General features: G+C 45.4%; 1 protein-coding gene across 2 annotated transcripts in view; it reads right to left on the bottom strand.

The window, feature by feature from the left end:
• Nucleotides 1-14796, bottom strand: part of LOC141991179 (VPS10 domain-containing receptor SorCS1) — a 400215-nt gene extending 385419 nt beyond the window's left edge. For both annotated transcript variants that reach the window (XM_074959393.1, XM_074959392.1), the window contains exon 1: nucleotides 14630-14796. In XM_074959393.1, the coding sequence (XP_074815494.1) occupies nucleotides 14630-14659 (30 nt within the window). In that variant the 5' untranslated portion in view covers nucleotides 14660-14796. The remainder of the gene's footprint in view (nucleotides 1-14629) is intronic.
• Between the last annotated feature and the right edge of the window lie 5530 nt (nucleotides 14797-20326).

Here is a 20326-nt window from a genome sequence, read left to right as displayed (position 1 = left end):
AAGAATTCACTTTCACTCTAGTCTCATCCCTCAGGTTCCTTTATTTGATATACAGCAAAGCCATGCTGAGCTGATTAGACTCAAACATAAAGGTTAGGTATAAGGTGTACCAGCCATCCAAAGTTTCACAGCAAACCTCTTCTTTTATATACTTTACATTGCATCACGCGTTTTGGGATTGGCTTGGTTACTTTGCAGGAACCAATCCTTGTAGAGCATGCACTGTCCATGCATGACTTACTCTTTAGCTCGTCTTACCTTCCAGGCTTATCTTTATTCGCTGTTATCTTCTCCATTGTAAATGGCTCTTGGGTGTTCCCCCTTATCTTAGCTAGCACAGATGTTCTGTTCCCAGCCTGCTCATCCATTTGCCTCCCTAATCCTATCTCCCAAGAAATGAGGCTTCACCCACATTCAATTACTCATGTCAAGCCTGGCCTACAATGAGCACACACTGGCTTGCTCCTCGGCACTGGGCTTGTTATTGCAAGATTGCTCATGAATACCAATGGCTTGTCAGCAGTGGGGGTTTGTTGTATTAGGGTTGTTCATGGGTAGTAGGCAGCACATGCCTTATTGTTGTAGAGATGTTCGTGGCCACTGAGCAACACACTCTGGTTTGCCATTGCAGGGTTTCTCATGGGGGCTTGTGAATATTTCTGTGCTACTGTAGGGTTGTTCAGAAGAATGTGCTGAATAATTATTTTAGTGTTACTGATGTGTGTGGAGAAGGGACCTGAACCTCAATCTTCTGTATCCCAGCAGAGTGCCCTGATCACCAGGCTTATTCAGATCTCTCATTTTGCATGAAAAATTTCAAGAGGTCTCAGTTTTTTCCTGATGCAGAATGGGAAGTTTTAGTTAATCTTGGATATGTTCGCAGGATGAGCACTGCTTAGTCCTTACTACAGAGTTGGTTGTGAGCAGTGGGCACTGCAGAGTTACATATGCCTCCCTTTATATGAGAAACCAAAGCAAGATCTCTTGCCTCTTTCTGGTGTTTGTTAAAATAGACATTGAATAATCCATTTGACTTTTCAAAAAAAGCAGGTAATCCCTGTATCATGGATAACCTTCTCTTTCTCGCTCAATAAAATGATTTCTAAAGTCAACATTGTGTCATCTCTGGCTGAGTGAAAACAAGCTAGTGTATCAATGGCTATTAGCCAAGATGGTCAGGGATGGTGTCCCTAGCCTCTGTTTGCCAGAAGCTGGGAATGGGTGACAGGGGATGGATCACTTGATCATTGCCTCTGGGGCACTTGGCATTGGCCACTGTCAGAAGACAGTGTGGAAGTATAACATTGTATAAGTATAACGTTGTATAAGGGGACATGCTGGATACATTGTATATGAGAGGGCATGCCAAAACATGTTACAAAGTATCTGAGGGAGCACACTTAGGGACAGTTAGCTTTTGAATGGAGAAGCAATTAAGATAGAGCCAGCACGTCTAAGAAGCAGGCATCAGAATGGAAGGTGTGCAGGGCAATTAGTTAAGTTAACTGGAAGCTGTTAAAGGAGATTGTTAAGGGTGGCAGGTAATTGAAGATACGTGAGTGGTCTCAGGGATCTCGAAGGGTGGTGACTAAAATCTTTTTCTTCTTTTGTCTGTAACTTCTCTGTAACTTGTTCTCCAAAAAACTGTATAAATTAAGAGACACAAGCCCCACTCGGGGGGCTCACTTCTAAATGTATTAGCAGAGCAGCTTTGCTAATAAAACAGAGTGGTCTGATAAACTGTGAGTCTGAGTCAAACTTTGACAACAGGATACAGGGCTAGATGGACCTTTGGTCCAACCCACTATGGCCGTTCTTATGTTCATCTGCCTATTCCGGAAGGTCAGATTCTCAGCTGGTATAAATCAGGGTAACACCACTGATTTTGATGAAGCCAGACTGATTTACACCAGCTAAGCATCGGCACATACTGTAATTGTCAACATTTTGTTCAATTTGCTGCTTTGGTTGGGTTTTTTTTCTATTAAACAAAACCAGGCAAACACACACACACAAAAAGTGGGGGTGGGTAGATTAAGAAAGCAGAATTCAAAAAGGGATTGGCAGATTATATGGATAACAAGAATATCCAGAGTTATCATCATCAGTATCCCTTCCAAAAATTTTGTTGTTAAACCTCATGTTTCAGAGAACTAACCTCTATTAGAGATCATCATGAGACCTCTGTCTGATTGTCCCACATCTGCCAGCTGTAGGGTTCTTACACATTCCTCAGAAGCATCTGGTTTTTGCAGCATCACCAACCTCATGCCATCAACAAAAAAATCACAATTCAGGCTTAAAAAACCAGAGTCGTGCCCCTCAAAAATAATGAAATTGGCTTAAAACTATGATTTTTAAAATATAATAAATGTGGGGTTCATTTTATTTGTCTTCTGGTTTAAGAGTCTAAGGGTGTGCTCAGATCATGTTTTCAAACTCTTTTCTTCTCTCTTTTTCTTAAAAGGAAAGCTGAGATTCTCATTCAGGCACCTGATTCCTGGAGGTGGGGTTTTAAAAGACAAAACATTAAATATCACAAGACTGGTGATAAAATCGTGCGAGTTTGCAACACTGGGCTTGCTCATTATAATGCCAGGCCATATCTGTCCCAGCTTCAGATTTCCAGTCCACCATCCTGCCTCCGAAATTTGGCAGTATTTGGATCAGAGGTTTTGGTTCAGACCCATCTCCACTCACAATTGTTATTTATTTGTTTTACTATAGCACCGAGGAGCCCTAGTCCTGGACCAGGACCCCATTGTGCTAGGCGCTGTACAAATACAAAATAAAGAAGACCCTTCTTTCCCAATCTCAGTACAGCCAACTCGATCTTAGACTTGAACAATACTTTTCACCCACATGAGTCCCAAGCAACTCACAGATTGTACAGACTGTATATATAAGAATCACTTCACCAGCCAGAGAAAGACAACCCCCTCTGGGATGTAACATGGCAGCTCATTAACAGCACACAGCAATGCTAAGGAATAGTTTAGGACAGAAAATGAAAAGCAACTTGGCTCAAATTCTCACCTGATGTATTTCCACTGACATCAGGGATAAATTTGGCCCTCACTTTTTGGTGCAATGCAAACAATGAATAATCTAAATGAAAATGACAAGAGGAGTTTCAGGTAAGCAGAATGGAACCACTATATTCAAATTTGGACTGACATTCACTGTTCCTGCAAAAATTGCCATGGGAATTTTCCTACTCACAATTGGCTCGAGTTTCATTCTACTACATCTCATCTGAAAGGCAGCAACTCCGGTAGCACAATGCCATCGCTCAGAACTAATCCAGAGTGAAGAGTGCCATCTGCTGAATAACCAGCACCATCCAGCAACTGGAGCTCCCCCTATCTAATTACTAACATGGCTCAGCCTGCTCAGCTCATGCGAGCTACAGGATCACAATTGAAGGTACATTGTTGGATTGTTTTTCAGTCTGATAATTACTAAGCTAGTTGCGTATGGAGACATTTTCTCACCCATTAGTAGAAACATGTGCCTTCTACAGCCCAGAGGTGTAGTGGGAACGTGACAACTTTTACACCTACACTTACAGGTATATAGCATTATTTATTTATTTATTTTATGAGTCAAGCCCTAACTTGCTGTCTTAGCTGTTGCTGCTTGTCACATTATGGTGATGATCTCAGCTTTAAGATGACAATTCAGATTGTGTAACTCATTGTTTCTATTGCAGTCTGTCCATTTCCTAGTGGTATCCAGGGAACGGTGTCAACATTTCGTGGTTGTGGGTGGCACAGAGAGAGGGGATCAGAAGAGCAGTGAACAGAAACAGAGTATTTTGTATCAAGGGCACAGAGAAGGAAAAAGTAATATTCCACCAGGGAGGAAGAAATAGAGAACTGCCAAGTCCATCAGATGAAATTGCTGTCTTTAGCATGAAGAAAATGACTAAGGCATTTCAATGCTCTCTCAGTGAAACTCTGGAGGAAGAAAGGAAACAGATAAGCGCTCGCTGGAGATTCTAAAGATCGTTTTGAATGATAAATAGCACAAGTCTCCCCAGCTTTTTCAAGGGGTCTAAATTCAATGTCTGTCACTATTTAAAGTGACACCATCAATCTAAACAAGTGATTAAACATGTGACCAGGGATATTTGGAGTGGGGTAGATATTTTCCGGGGGGGGGCGGGGGGTGGGAATAAAACCAACCCAAAATGAAAAATTTGGGTTGAGGAGTTGAAATTCTTAGCTTTTGGGACCAAAAAAAAAAAAAAGCCTAAAACTTCAGTTATTATAAACCAAAAATAATCATAAAACAAACATTTTCCCTCAGGTTTTGGATTTTTCCATCAAAATCCGGAAAAAATTAAATTTGCTAAACCGTTAATTGTTAAAAAAGGCCATTTTTCATTCAAAAAACAAAAACAAAACAAAGCCAACTCTCTCTACCTGCAACAAGGACCCAGAGCTGCATCCTAGCATCTCTTTGGCCACTCTTTTAGCTTGCGGGCTGAAATAGCGGCTGCTGCCCTCAGTGCCTCTTCTGCGGGGCTTTTAGGCAGCTGAGTCAGAGTTAAGCACAGATCCTACTTTCCCTACCTTAGCCCAGCCCGGCCCTACCCCCCCTTCAGTGTCTTCTGAGCCAGTGTAGAGCTCTCCTTTGCCATGTATGGGAGTGAGACAAGGCCTAGTCCATCACCACCTCTTTACCACTGTGCTCACCCTATACGCCCTCATTATATTCAAAAGCAATGTTGCATGCTCTTTGGCCGGGTGTGTCTCCAGGATGGATAAAAAACACCCCAGCATCCCATGTTCTCAAACGCTACATCAGCTCTAAGGGGCGCACCTGGCACAACTCTGATTTTTTCCAAAAATGATTTATTTAAAAATTTTATCTTTTTTCCTATAAGCCCAGTTAAATCTTCACAGTCAGCAAATCAAATTTCCAGGTCAAATCCCTGTGCAAACATCACATGATCTTGACAATAATTATAATTTCTAGCATTAAATACCTATGTTTAAATGAGATCTGGGTAAATTCTTCTTTTAAAAAAATGTCCCATGAATCTTCACTTGAGCATAAAATAGCATTAGTTTTACCTGTGTTCATGCCTCTTTTGTGTTTGTTTTCTGAGACTTTTCTGGCAAAGGAATTTACTGGCAAGATTATTGGTGGAGACAAGGACCCTTAATCCAGTGTTAGAGAATTACACTGATCCAATCAGGGAACTGAAAACTGATCTACTCACCCAATTAAAATACAGTTTTGATGACAAAAGTCTACAGAGCAAGAATTATTCATGGTGATTAGCTGGGGCCTTTCAAAGCCCACTGAAGTCATTGGGAAGCTTTTCATTGATTTCAGATGGGTTTTGGATCAGGAACTTGGTGAGTAATTATGAACAAAAACATCTGAGAAAACCACAGGATGATCATGGACAATTTGTCAACAGAAAAAGAGGCTAAATTTGTTGAATAAATTATTTCGTTTGAATTATTCACTCGGCTCTAGTTTAAATGCACTTAAGGAAATACAATTTGGAAAAATCCAAGGATATTCCTTCTTGCTCATCCTTGAAACTTAACGATTTTCTGAAATGCCTATTGCCATCATACCAAAGCATCTCAAAATTACAGGTAACACTGATTGCATTGATGGTTATAAGTTATCACTGGCCAAAATGACATTGAACTTAATGCAGATATGACGTAGACATAAAAATGCAATCAGGATTATATCCTGTAAGGTGCTAAGAGCTTCACGAATGTTGCTGAATGCCCTGCACCTCATACTGCTGCATCAGACCCATAGCTCGCTGGAAGATGTCTGCATCCAAAAGAATGATTGTGAATTATCTTCTTCCATCCCCCTCCTCCCCCACCACCCTTCTTTCTTGCTCTTGATTAGGCCGATCTGTGCATAGCATGAAGATACTTGCAAATGTGCGCTTAGGTTATAAGGGACAACAAAAAGTGATCAGTCAGACACTAGTTGATAAGCAGTGAACTGCCGATTTCTGGCGGCAAATTGGCAAATCTCCTTGATGAATGAGCTTCAGCTGCACTCTTTAAACACCAGCAGTATATTTTGGGTAGTAGAGATGCTGTGGTATTTATGCCACCCCAGACAGTCCAATAGTTTCTACTGTACCCAGCTGCTTCAGCATTCGAGAATGTAATGCTACGGAAAGCACCTTGCTTTGTCATGTGTTCTCTGATGTCTCCTAATCTCGTGTGAGTTCTGCAACTCTGCTGGGAGGAAGGAAACCTCCTCTGAATTAGCAGCAAGACACACAGCCCCGTAGCCTGAAGCAGCTTCCAGCCCCACCCAGACATTCTGTTCCCACAGGGAGAGAGGCATAAGCCTTTATATAACATCCAAATTCATCAGCCAGAATCAAAGCAAAGTAATAGTTGTGGGAAGAATTTAGAGGCCAGGGAGAAGCAGTCAGTTTGGGATTGTTTCGCATACCTAGGGCCTTTCCTGAGCTTGGCTGTCTGGGGGATTCCCCTCCTCTATCTAGCTCCCTTTCCCTCTAGAGAACCACTCCCATCTCCCTTATATTCCAGGCAGAGATAATAAGCACACTTGCCACAAAATTAGCAGAACTTCAGCAAGGTTCTAATGCCTTCTGACAGGGGGAATCAACAGAGAAGCCCCGGTTCCTTATTACAGGGGATGATGTACCTCAAAGGGTTGATGGGAGGTTTAATTGATTCTGAAGTGCTTGGAGTTCCTCAGAGGAAAGGAAGTGTAGTACCAACAAACAATAATTGTTGTGTTACAGACCCTGAGCATTATGGATTAAATGATCCTATTCCAACTATGGTTTGATTTTAGAAGAGAGACTGCAAACTATGCAGATTGGATGAAGCTAATTTTACAAAAAGAACAGGAGGACTTGTGGCACCTTAGAGACTAACAAATTTATTTGAGCATTAGCTTTCATGAGCTACAGCTCACTTCATCGGATGCATGGGCCATGGGGGTCTCCCCCGCATCCTCAGATGCCACCTCCCTTGGCTGTGTTCTTGGCTTGGCGCCAAGCCACAGGCTCGGAGGGGCAGAACTCGAAATGCTTCTTCAACTCGGCTCTTCCCCCAGGACTCAGCCCTCCTGGATGTTTCCCTTTGGCGCCCATCCACATGTCGTGCTTTAGCTCACGAAAGCTTATGCTCAAATAAATTGGTTAGTCTCTAAGGTGCCACAAGTACTCCTGTTCTTTTTGCGGATACAGACTAACACGGCTGCCACTCTGAAACCAGTAATTTTACAGTTTCAGGATTTATATATACAATTAAAGATCCCAAATAATTAAAGTCTAACACCCAAAGCTCCCACTGGGAACTGGAATCAAGGCCCATTTTCATTTAACAACATAGAAATGTAGATCCCTATTGCATGGATACCCAACCTGACCGTCATGACTTCCAGTGGGTCATGAACAAGTCGAGCCTCAAGAATGGCAGTTTGGGTGGCAAAACTTTTTTTCTTTGGGAATGTAGAACAAAGTATGAGAAACTGGAAGCCACTGGCCATGTCTATCCAATCTGGATGGGAGCTCCTCAGTTTGTCAAGGTCTCCCACAGACTTCCTCAGAGACTAGATATTCTCTAAGACAATCCTTTCTCCCAATCACGTAAGTCTTCTTTGCTTCATTACTTTCTGTCATCACATGGCCACTCTTGAAAAATATTCTCTGTGTGTATTATAGTTGCTGTGTATTAAAAACTTTTGTTTTATCCCACAAGGAAATATAGCTATAGATGGATGACAGTAAAGACAGAAAAATTTTTATAGCTATTTGATTTGTTTGGAAAGATGAAAATCTCATGCATTTGTTGGAGAAATAATTTCCTAATTCAAGGTTTGAGTGGAGATGTTGATGTTTTCTCCCACTGAGATCTTGATATATAGGATATTATTTAGATCTATAGTGCAAATAAAGGATTTTATGAAGTATAAAGAGTAGCAGGTGTGAGCCAAAAGAACAGAAAATGAAACAGGGATTTATATATATCTATTTTGTGTGTGGCATTAATGTTGTTGAGCTAAATCCTCTCTGTTTTCATTCAATCTTTATACAGACATTTCCATTGACATCAGTGAAAAGTTTGCCTGAGTAAATAATAACTTCAGGATCTGGCTTATTATTATTTTTGTCTGTTAATGAACATTACATTGCAGATGTTCTTGTTAAACCCTGAATTTGTGCTGGAAATGGCCCACCTTGATTATCATACACATTGTAAGGAGAGTGATCACTTTAGATAAGCTATTACCAACAGGAGAGTGGGGGGTTTTTTGGGGGGTGGGAGAAAACCTGGATTTGTGCTGGAAATGGCCCACCTTGATTATTATACACATTGTAAGGAGAGTGATTACTTTAGATAAGCTATTACCAACAGGAGAGTGGGGTTTTTTTGCGGGGGGGGAGAAAACCTGGATTTGTGCTGGAAATGGCCCACCTTGATTATCATACAAATTGTAAGGAGAGTGATCACTTTACATAAGCTATTACCAGCAGGAGAGTGGGGTGGGTGGAGAAAAAACCTTTTGTAGTGATAATCACCCATTTTTTCGTGGTTTGTATGTATAAAAACCATCTTCTGTATTTTCCACAGTATGCATCCGATGAAGTGAGCTGTAGCTCACGAAAGCTTATGCTCAAATAAATTGGTTAGTGTCTAAGGTGCCACAAGTACTCCTTTTCTTTTTGCAAATACAGACTAACACGGCTGTTACTCTGAAACATTACATTGCAGTGTATTTTAATGCTGCCATCCGGCTTACATGAATTCACCTCTAGTTTCAGCTCTATTTCCTGTACACCAACAACCATACAAAAGACAACATGACCTGAATCAGTTAGGTAGGCACTTCCAGAGACAGAGATATCCATATAAACCTGGACATAACTGCTGTCTTGACACCATAGCTTGCTGCAGGTTCCATGGCTATCGTCAGGTTCCTTGAAACCACCTCAGTGAAATTTCCATTCTGGGAATAACACCCCAGAGTGAAAGGAGGGTGATGGGTTATCAGCAAGTCATCAGAAGAAATATGGCAGTTGCCAGCCATTCAGTGTGCCCAAAGACAGGATGTTTTTTGAGGAATACCCACCGAGAGCAAGCACTTCCATGTTGAACCATCTAGTTGTGATGGAATGACAGATGATGATCATAATTGTGACACATTTCATGGACAAATGCGCCACCTGAAGAATCAAATGCTCAGAAAACAAATGAAACTTTGTCAACATTTTCTCTGTTTCTCTTCTGAAGAGAGGCTCATAGGCAATTTACGGTGATTTTACCATATGCCTGATGTATTACATTCTTTTATATTCATTTGTGTGTAAAATGGACTACATTGCATTGTAATACCCAGAGTGTTCCAAGTCAAAGGCAAAGCTTCATTCCAGTTCAAGCTATTGGCAATTTGAATCCCAACAATTCAAGTTTCTACTTATTATACTTGAGAATGTATGAAATTGCCTTTAGCATATATGTTTAAATTCCAAGGATAATTAATTAATTATAAATAATTAATGCAGAAGTTCTCTACCCAGGTCACTTATACAATAAAATCACACTATTGTTCTGCCTTTCAGTTGTTATTGGAAAGGCCAAGCTGAACATCAGGCAAAGTCTGCTGTGGAGTCTCACAACAAACTCTTGTCTGTACACTCGCTCATAAAAAGAGACCTTGCTTTCCCCCTCCTATCTAATTGCTTCACCTGACCACTGAGATGACAATCTTCACAGGCTGCATCCTCCACAGATTCCACCTGCCCCATGGATTTTATCCAATGGATAGAATTAAGAAGTGGCCCAGACAGGCTGCTTTGTGTTTGACCTAGAGTCCACGTCCAGCAGTCTCAGAATGACTGTTCTCAATGATGACCTCAAAAAAATCCACCTCAGCCTTTCCAGCAATCTGAAGAGAAGCAGTACGGCCCAGTGGATGGAGTACTGTGCTGGGACCCACACTATATAGGTTCCGTTCCCATCTCTGGTGCTGGTTGATTGACTACGAACAAGTCAATTTCTCATCTGTAAAGCGGGGACCAAACTTATCCTCTTTGAGGTCTACCACTAAGTGCTGGGTATTATTATCAACTCTTCACCTGTTCCAGCTGAAAGAAAGCAGTAGCAGACCCTTTCCAGTTCCAGGCAACTTACTACTGCATTACTAGGGACATGTGCTGCATTCCTTCACAGGAGGATCCTCTAGCATGATATTAAGGCTTTTCTTCCCATGGACCTCCCATGAACCTCCTCAGCTCCTCCTGTGCTTTGCTCTCTGGCTGTCTTTCCAGCAAGCAATAGATTCACTAGACTCACTCACAGCAAATCTAGGGCAGAGGCAGATTTGAGGCTTCAGCAACTCTGTGCAATCTTCTGAAGACCAGGTGGTTGGAACCACCCATAACCTAATGCTCCTGAACCCCACAGTAAAACTATCCTCAGGGTTCTCCTCTGCAAGGTGACACCCTATCCTGTGAAAACAATAACCCGCAGGCTATTGTAGCTCCACCTTCAAACTACACCCATCTTCTACAGCTGTGTGACAGCAGCCTGAGAAGAGGCTCAAGGGAGCTGTGGGGACACCAAATCTACACTGACTTGATGCACCAAACTGGAAGACACTTGCAAAACTGCAAGATAATTGCAAAATAATACAAGAGGTCACACCCAGTAGCAGGTTCCAAACCGGTGGCATAAATCCCCCGTGGGGCGGAGGACCAGCACAAAGCCTTCAGCCCCACTTACACCCCATATATGGAATCTGTGTGTGTGTGGTGGGGGAGAAACATTGATGACATGGTCATACTGAAACACTTGCACAGCCCCTAAATGCTACGGAAAGAGTCTCCGTGCCAACCATTCGTTAGCTGATTGCAGAAGGCTTCCATAGGGATGGGTCATGTTTTGGAATGGTTGTCAAGAAATGATCCTGTGTGCCAGACCCAGGATAGGGGCATGGATTTCAGCAACCCAACCTCTCTGCACTCCGCCTGTACCGAGCATGAATTCTCCTGTGTTTTATCAATATGCATTTATATGCAGTTACTAAAGATGAGTCTCTATTTACTCTTAACTAATATTTGTTCCCATTAGGAGCATTAAAGTTTGCTATATTTCCAGGAATCCTAGATTTCCATGTGTCTGGTTCAAAATCACCTCTGATGGCAAGACAATCCCCATCTATATGGGAGTTTGACTGCAAGCTTTTGGAGTAAGAATTTTCAGAGAAACCTCATCTTACCAGGGCCCAATCCTCCAGTTCCAACTGAGGCCAATGGAAAGACACCCATTGATTTCAATTGGAGAAATGGATCATGTCCTTAGAGGACACAGTGAACAGTACAAATATGGATCAATAATGCGCCAAATTAGCCCCTGATGTAAAACTACTGACTTCAATGGAGTTACACCATGGATGAATTTGGTCATTATTATTTATTTGTATTGTGGTAGTCCCTAAAAAGAGCCCTAGTAATGGACCAGGACCCCATTGTGCTAGGTACTGGACAAACACAAAACAAAAAGTCAGCCTCTATCCAAAAGGGTTTACGATCTTGTGCCTTTATTCCCTTCAAATAAACAGCCCCATCTGTTCTTGAAATCAAAGCTATATATGTGGGTACTTTATTCAGTTTGAAGCAGGAGAAAGGATTTGTTTTGTACGGGTTATACCTTGATGTAATAGTGTCCTAAGTAAAAGAACCAACTACTGAAATACTGAAACATACTCCAAAATACTGAATTAGTCTGGGGTCAGTAGTAATAGTTGCTATTTACCAGAGCAGGGGTGGCCAACCTGTGGCTCTGGAGCCACAGACAGCTCTTCAGAAATTAATATGCGGCTCCTTGTCTAGGCACCGACTCCGGGGCTGGAACTACAGGTGCCAACTTTCCAATGTGCCGGGAGGTGCTCACTGCTCAACCCCTGGCTCTGCCGCAGGTCCTGCCCCCGCTCCACTCCTTCCCGCCCCTGAGCCTGCCGTGCCCTTGCTTCTCCCCCTTCCCGCCGCCCAGAGCGTCCTGCACGTCATGAAACAGTTGATGGGGAGGTGTGGGGAGGGAGGGGGACACGCTGATCAGCGGGGCTGCCGGTGGGCAGGAAGCGCTGGGAGCGGGGTGGGGGAGCTGATGGGGAGCTGCTGACGTATTACTGTGGCTCTTTGGCAATCTACATTGGCAAATTCCGGCTCCGTCTCAGGCTGAAGTTGGCCACCCCTGTACTATAACAACTCTATGGCAACAAGGTTACATTTATTACAGCATCTTTCATCTAAAGGGATCCCAAAGCGCTTTCCCAATGTACCACAGACACACACTACAACCAGCACTGAAGTGCAGCCATGTCTGGGTGAAGTGTGAAGGCTCTTTAACAGCAGCACTTACATAACTGTTCAGGACAAAACATGAAGACTTATATTGCATCCCACTAAAACTGCAGTAGGAAAGATAATTACCCAGATTGGAATCTGGCCAGGACAATAGGGTTAACAGCCACTTCTGCAAAAAAAAAAAAAAAAAAATGCCAAGGGATCTTCACTGTCCACACAGAGAGGATCATATTGTACCTTTCATTCAAAAGACTGCACACCGCACAACATAATGCCCAAAAGCACCAGGGTGGGACATTGGCTCTGTGCTGCTCTAGGGAAAAAAGGTGCTACCTACTGAATTAACACCACCAATCAGGTTTGCCCTAATCATTTCCCAACCAATTACAGCTGGGGCCCAACGTTGCTCTACTTATGTGAGGTTGGAGGTGATCATAGCACTGGATGGCTTGGCTTGGCATCTTCCTGGACAGCAGAAGCCAGGTGTCTGCATGACCCTGACAGACAGTTGTTTGGGAAGAACATCGCTAATTAGCCAAAGCACTTCCCCACCCCATCCCAAAATACGTCCTTCGGTTATAAAGCCAGAAGGGACGCTTGTAGTCATCTAGTCTTACCTCCTGTAAACCAAAGCTATCATACAGTAAATTGATTTGTATTATTTTACACTTCATGTTGGAGTATTGGACCAAAATATTTTTTTAATGTAAAACTAAATATCTAATTCCATGTACCACATGCCCAGAATGCTTGATGGCTTTTTTTAAGTCACAAGCCCTTGCTCAACAAATGAATCCCTTTAAAAAAGGTGGCAAACTCAATCAGTTTTAGAAGACTGGAGATCAAACTAGAGGATTAATTTTAGTAGCACCTGTGAGAGATCTAACAGTTAAGGTGGGTGGAAAGGTCCTGAAAACCTGGCTGGTGAGAATTTCTGCTTCAATGATTTGATTAAAAAAATTCCTGATAAGACTATAAAATACTGGTCCAGTCAATGAAGGCTGAATCACAGAGAAGTGCTTATGACATCTACATGAATACGAAATGGGCTCATGATGATTTACCTTAATACCAAAAGGAATTCATAATGATCAGGCCATTATTTTAAAATGATACCAAAAGCTGAAGGGAAGCACACACATATCCCTGCAGCATAGCCAGAAATTGTATTCGAGAGCAGCGTAAGAGCTGAAAACAACTCGGAACCTGTTAGCCTGAGTCCCTGATCTCCTCGATAAACAAGGAGAGCGTGTCCCTGCTATGACTGCATCTCACCCTAAGGTGCTCTTCTGTGCTCTTCCGAGCATTCTCTTTGCTCCTTTTAAGTGAACAGACACAGAACTTTGACCATTTAATCACCCAGCGATGTCCAAACTTCCGCCTTAGCAGGACTAGATCTGACACGCAAGAAAGCAAAACAAGGACTGTTTCTCACGGGTATAAGATCCCAGCTCCAGGTCCCACTGAGCCAAGGCTCAGAGGGAGCAGAGCTCAAGCTAACTTGATAAAAAAAAAACTTCCGCACTGTGTGGCATGAATGCTCCCTTGGTCTTGGAAATGGAGTCACCTACTCTTTGTTGCTGCTATTCCCAGGGAAGAGATCTGGGTTCCGGGAGATAGAGGGACTGTCTCGTTTTACCACCACGGGGACAAAGTAAACAACCGCCGCTTTGTTCCTCTGCTGGAGCCCTCGCTCTGCTGAGCGCACACACACCCCTTCAAGTTTGGGTCTGATTCATTTCCCGCAGCATCTGTCCGCCCCTAAGGAGCGGGTGGCACACACGGACTGCAGACCCGAGCTGTGTAGGGAAAGGGGAGGGGAGGACCGAAGGGAACTCCGACTCTGCCATGTAACTTGCATCTTCGCTCAGTCGCGGTTGCTCAGGACACCCGAGAATGCATCGCATGCGAGCTGGGGAGGATCTGAGGATTTGAGGACTCCCACTGATTGCTCCACGTACAGGGAAGACACTGCCCTCTCCTCTCCAGTCACAGCCCTTCTCTCCCGCTGCCCTCTCTCCAAACCTCCCTATGGCCTCACCCTGTTAAGAGCAACGAGAGTGCAACTCAGGTGGCTGGTGGAGGGGGAGAAAACTTTTCCCCCAGCAGAAAGGCACGAGAAGCACTTTTGCCCGGCTGCAAACTGCCGAGCGACGCCCGATGCGAAGGGCCAGATCCCAGAGAACCGCTCGAGCCACGAGCTTTCCGCACCGTGCCCGCCACCCGGCGCTGCACCGCCCCCGGGGTCTGGGCATCCCCGCCGCCCACCCCGGGGCTGGGGTTACTCACGCTGCTGTTGTGGCCCGACCAGTGCACCATGGCTTGGTTGTGCGCCGAGTCCCCGGCCAGGGCGAAGGTGGTGCTGGTCAATCTCAGCTCCTCCAGCCTGAAGCGGGTGGCTTTGCCCTGCGGCTGCTCGGGGGATGCTGCCGCCGCCGCCGCCTCCCTGCCCTGCTGGTCCCGCTCCGCCGGGACCCCCCTGGCTCTCCTCCGCTCCGCCTGGCTCCTTCTCAGCCTGCTGCCGCGGGGCGCACGCCCAGCCGGGCTCCGCTCTGCGCCTCGCCGGCCCGGCAGGGCGGGCGCAGTCCCCCGGAGGGGAGCCCGGGCCCGGCCGGGGCCAGCGAGGGATGCGCGGGGGTCGGGCTGGCCGCTCGGTTTCTCCTGGCTGGGAGCAGCGGGGCCGGTCGCTTTCCCCCCAGCCGCCGGGAACCTCCTCGCCTCTTCCCCGCGGCCCGGCCGCAAGGGGATGGACAAGAATCCCGGCCCAGGCGGCTTGCCTGGGGCCAGGCAGGCGCGGCAGGTTATTGCCGCCTCGCTGGTGCCGAGGAATTGGAAGAGCCAGGTCCCGGCCAGCAGAGCAAGGCGCCAGCCCGCTGGGGACCGGCCCGTAACTTTTCCCATGGCTGCGGATGCTGGCGAGGAGGGCGAGAGGCTGAGAGAGAGACACACACACCAAGGGGGGCTGCAGATTTACCCGGAGCAGAGGGGACACGGCACCAACTCCATGCAAGTTTCAGGCAGGGCTGGATTTGCTGCAGGCAGGGCTGGATTCGCTGTCTTCTCTCTCTCTCTTTTCTTATCCCCCCTCCCCACCCAACCCCCCCAGGGCTGGCTTTGCTGATCCGGCTTTTGGATGGAAGGCAAAGCCACAGCCACCCGGGGGGAGGAGCTGGATTGAAGTCAGAGCGAGAGAGCCCCGGCTGGTGATTTCCTCCTGCTTCTCCTTGTGCAATCAGTCACAAATCGCCTCTTCTCGGCTCGCCTTCGCCCCAGCAGCTCCGCCAGGGTGCTGAGCTGGTTTGCGGCGGTGGATGATCTGGGATTCTCCAACACAGCACTAGGCACTCGCCTTAACTTTTATAGCCTCCCCCCCGACACACACATACACGATCTCTGCCTTTGCTCCCGCCCCCACGCCTGGCTTTCCCTGATCGTATGCCACCTCCCCAGACCTGCGTCTTGTTGAAAGTTCCGATCCGCCCCGCAACTCCTCCGAAAAGGCAATGCAGAGCCACAGACATGTCCCCCAGGGCATGAAGGAGCGAACACTCCCGCCCCCCCCCCCCCCCAGCCGCTTCAGTGGCCTCCTGGTTATTTTTTTCCTAACAGGGATTGAGCGGCTGGATGGACTCTAATTTACAACACCTGCCTCTTCTCTACAGTGGACAAGAAGCTGGAGATGAGTCAACAGTGTGCCCTTGTTGCCAAGAAGGTTAACCGCATTTGGGGATGTATAAGTAGGGGCATTGCCAGCAGATCGAGGGACGTGATCGTTCCCCTCTATTCGACATTGGTGAGGCCTCATCTGGAGTACTGTGTCCAGTTTGGGGCCCCGCACTACAAGAAGGATGTGGAAAAATTGGACAGCATCCAGTGGTGGGCAACAAAAATGATTAGGGGACTGGAACACATGACTTATGAGGAGAGGCTGAGGGAAGGGGGATTGTTTAGTCTGCAGAAGAGAAGAGTGAGGGGGTATTTGATAGCTGCTTCCAACTACCTGAAAGGGGGTTCCAAAGAGGCTGGATCTAGACTGTTCTCAGTGGTGACAGATGACAGAACAAGGAGTAATGGTCTCAAATTGCAGTGGGGGAGGTTTAGGTTGGATATTAGGAAAAACTTTTTCGCTAGGAGGGTGGTGAAGCACTGGAACGGGTTACCTAGGGAGGAGGTGGAATCTCCTTCCTTTGAGGTTTTTAAGGTCAGGCTGGGATGATTTAGTTGGGGATTGGTCCTGCTTTGAGCAGGGGGTTGGATTAGATGACCTCCTGAGGTCCCTTCCAACCCTGATATTCTCTGATTCTCAGTCTGATAGGGGAGGTGGGGTGTAACTTCAGGGGAATTGGTTACTCCTGATTCACAGCAGGGTGAATAAAGAAGCAGCCCCGCTGCCTTTAACAGACACAGGTTACATTTGCACAGAGGGAACTCGTGGTCCCCTCCTGCTCTGTTGGATACAGTAACTGCGGCATTGTATTAAGATAAATCACTTCAGCACTGAAAAGATTTGCTCAGACTAATACTGTCAGGAAAAGGAACATGATTTTGGAAATGAAATGACAACAGATGGGAGGGAGAGATTCCCACCAGTGATTTAGTGGAAGCCAGAGATAGCCCTGTGGGCTAAGCTAGCTGTCCCTTAGCTCTAAATAATCAAGTTCTCAGGGAGGGGACTGTTCCTTTCCCCTTGTCTCTCTCTATTTTTTCTGCAGTTTTCATTATCATTTGCCACAACATTACTTACTGAGGTTATTTTTACCTTCCCTTTTAACAATTCCATGTTTACATTTATTCCCTACTTCAGTCATGTATTAGTAAATATATAACACATCCACATTATCCATTTAGGTATGTAAATGGGCACAGTACAGACAGGGATTCTCTAAGCTTGTTGAGAAGTGCATACATTAAGTTTACTCCAGTGAGCCATTCCTATCTGTTCATTCTCCCTTGTTCCAGTTTCATTTTAAAGGGAGTTTTTTTATTTTTAAGTATCTCATTCTTGTGGAGAAGGAGTGCTGCAGTGTATTTCAGTAAGACATTTACAGTTACATGTGCTCATTTCAGAAATCTAACTCAAATGTTTGCTGCTTGGAAGCCTTGCAAGTGGTCGCACTAAAGTAAGACTTGGATTAATAGAGGTTTGGCATGACTCTCTGTGATACTTAAACAATGATGAATTGTCTGCAATCTAACCAGCAGACCCCAGCTAAATCTACTGTAAACCAATTAACTTTATACCAGCTTGCATTTCTTCCAAATAAATGGTTACAATTAAGCACATATGCTGTCAGTAATAATTAATACGGTGCATTTATACAGCTCCTTCCAGGTGTTGATCTCAAAGCACTTTACAAAAGTTGACTAATATTTCCCCTGTTGTACAAATGGAGAAACTGAAGCATGGAATGTTAAATCATTTGCCCAAGGTCATACATCAGGCCTGCAGTAGAGTGAGGGCTGGAACCCATGCTGGTCAGTCTTTCAGATCACAGCTGTCCGGATGGTTTCCTAGTTGTGTAACAAGATCCAAGTGAAAATGTCTCCTAAGTAGTGGTGGGAGGGCTTAGTAGTTGTACAGAGAGCTGTGCAGAGGTTGATATTTCCTCTGGTAATTAGGACAGTTCAAGAGGGATTTCTCCAAAGATGACTCTAGCCTGCAGTGGAAATGTCAGTGCAACCCCCATGAGGAGGATTAGTTTATGCTAAACAGAAAAAAAAAAAGGAAAAGCAATAAATAAGCTCCATGTATTTAGATATTTACCTTATGACTGTTGGTGAACAGTACTTGTGCAATCTAGATTGAAAGTCTTGAATACAATTTATGAGAAAAGACTGAAAACCCTAGGCTTTGTTTAGTCTGGAGAAGAGAAGACTGAGAGGGGACATGATAACAGTTTTCAAGTACCTAAAAGGGTGTTACAGGGAGGAGAGTGAAAAATTGTTCTTGTTAACCTCTGAGGATAGGACAAGAAGCAAGGGGCTTAAATTGCAGCCAGGGAGATTTAGGCTGGACATTAGGAAAAACTTCCTAACAGCCAGTGTAGTTAAGCACTGGAATAAATTGCCAAGGGAGTTGTGGAATCTCCATCACTGGAGGTTTTTTAAGAACAGGTTAGACAAACACCTGTCAGAGATAGTCCAATTATCACCTAGTCCCTTCCAGATGGGCAGCTTTATCGCAGAGCCTGTATGATGATCCTCTGACTGGGCCACCAGTGGGCTCTGAACCCAGACTCTTCAGCATAAAAAGAACCTTCTACTGCATGAGCTAAGGAGTAGCTCTCCACGCTGGTAGCTAGAGTAGGCTCTTATCCTGTTAGGCAGACCAGTCACTAGAGGAGGATAAAGATGTGCACTCAGCCCAGGTGGCTTATACTTAGGAGCACCCAGATAGTGATTGTGTAGAGAAAGGATTCCCAGGCATGCTGCTCTCCAAAAGCCATGCTTTAAAAAGGGACTTAGCATCACTCATGAAAACCATCATGTCCCAGGGGCTCTCAAATGCTACCTGGTTTGACAACACACAAGGCGTACTATGGGAGTGGAGTAGATTGTACCACGTATCCAACTCCACCCCTGCTGTTGGAATGCTGTGCAGCTTCCATCAGGGGCGGCAGGATATAACTGGGTCAATAGTTTGCTCTTTCATTTCACACAACTGTGGCCAATATTCGCAGGACTCATGGAGCTGGGCTGATCCCTTTGCTGCGACAGGCAGCAAGGGAGCTGAAGGTGGTGATTCGCACTACAAAGCATTTTACTACCAGAGTGAACACAAAACAAGTCCCCCATGGTCCCCTTGTCTCTGCTTCTAGCTAAGCACACTCAGGGAGACCCGGATAACTTAAGGAGATCTGCTACTACTGCTGTACTGCCAGAGAGGAATTGGTGGTAGCAGGGGCAACCTACAGGGTGGGGTATTCGCTCAAGCTGCCTGCAGCGTTCCTGGGTTCAGAAGTCCCCCCTACTGCACAACACCTCAAACTCAGAGGCCCGTTGTGAAAATGTGGGCCTAAAATGCTTGTGATGTTTGGATTATCACAATCCAACCTGCGAGGGCCGCAGTCTAAACTGAATTGCATGAGCGGAACCCTGCTTTATTTGAGTGCTGGGGTCCAACTGCAGAGTTTTCAGCATGGGACCAGGGCGTAGGATTCGCTAACCCAATCCATGCCCAGAGTTTTGATGCTGAGCTGCAGCAAGTTCCATTTTCAGACTTGTAAAATAACTTCCACAGAGGATCTAAGTCATAAGTTTAACGTATGCAAGTCACAGTTTAGGAAATTACATCTTCGCAAGCAGGCTGGTTAACCTAGTGAGGAGGGCTTTAAACTAGGTTCACCGGGGGAAGGAGACCAAAGCCCTGAGGTAAGTGGGGACGTGGGAGACCGGGAGGAAGCATGAGCAGGAGAGCGCGAAACAGGAGGGCTCCTGCCTCATACTAAGAAAGCAGGACAAACAGCAAGTTATCTCAAGTGCCTATACACAAATGCAAGAAGCCTGGGAAACAAGCAGGGAGAACTGGAAGTCCTGGCACAGTCAAGGAATTATGATGTGATTGGAATAACAGAGACTTGGTGGGATAACTCGCATGACTGGAGTACTGTCATGGATGGATATAAACTGTTCAGGAAGGACAGACAGGGCAGAAAAGGTGGGGGAGTTGCATTGTATGTAAGAGAGCAGTATGACTGCTCACAGCTCTGGTATGAAACTGCAGAAAAACCTGAGTGTCTCTGGATTAAGTTTAGAAGCATGAGCAACAAGGGTGATGTCGTGGTGGGAGTCTGCTATAGACCACCGGACCAGGGGGATGAGGTGGATGAGGCTTTCTTCCGGCAACTCACGGAAGATACTAAATCGCAGATCGGTTCTTATAGGAGACTTCAATCACTCTGATATCTGCTGGGAGAGCAATACAGCGGTGCACAGACAATCCAGGAAGTTTTTGGAAAGGGTAGGGGACAATTTCCTGGTGCAAGT

This window comes from Natator depressus, chromosome 7 (genome assembly GCF_965152275.1).
Source record: "Natator depressus isolate rNatDep1 chromosome 7, rNatDep2.hap1, whole genome shotgun sequence".
NCBI lineage: Eukaryota > Metazoa > Chordata > Testudines > Cheloniidae > Natator > Natator depressus.
This window is presented reverse-complemented; position numbering and strand designations above follow the sequence as displayed.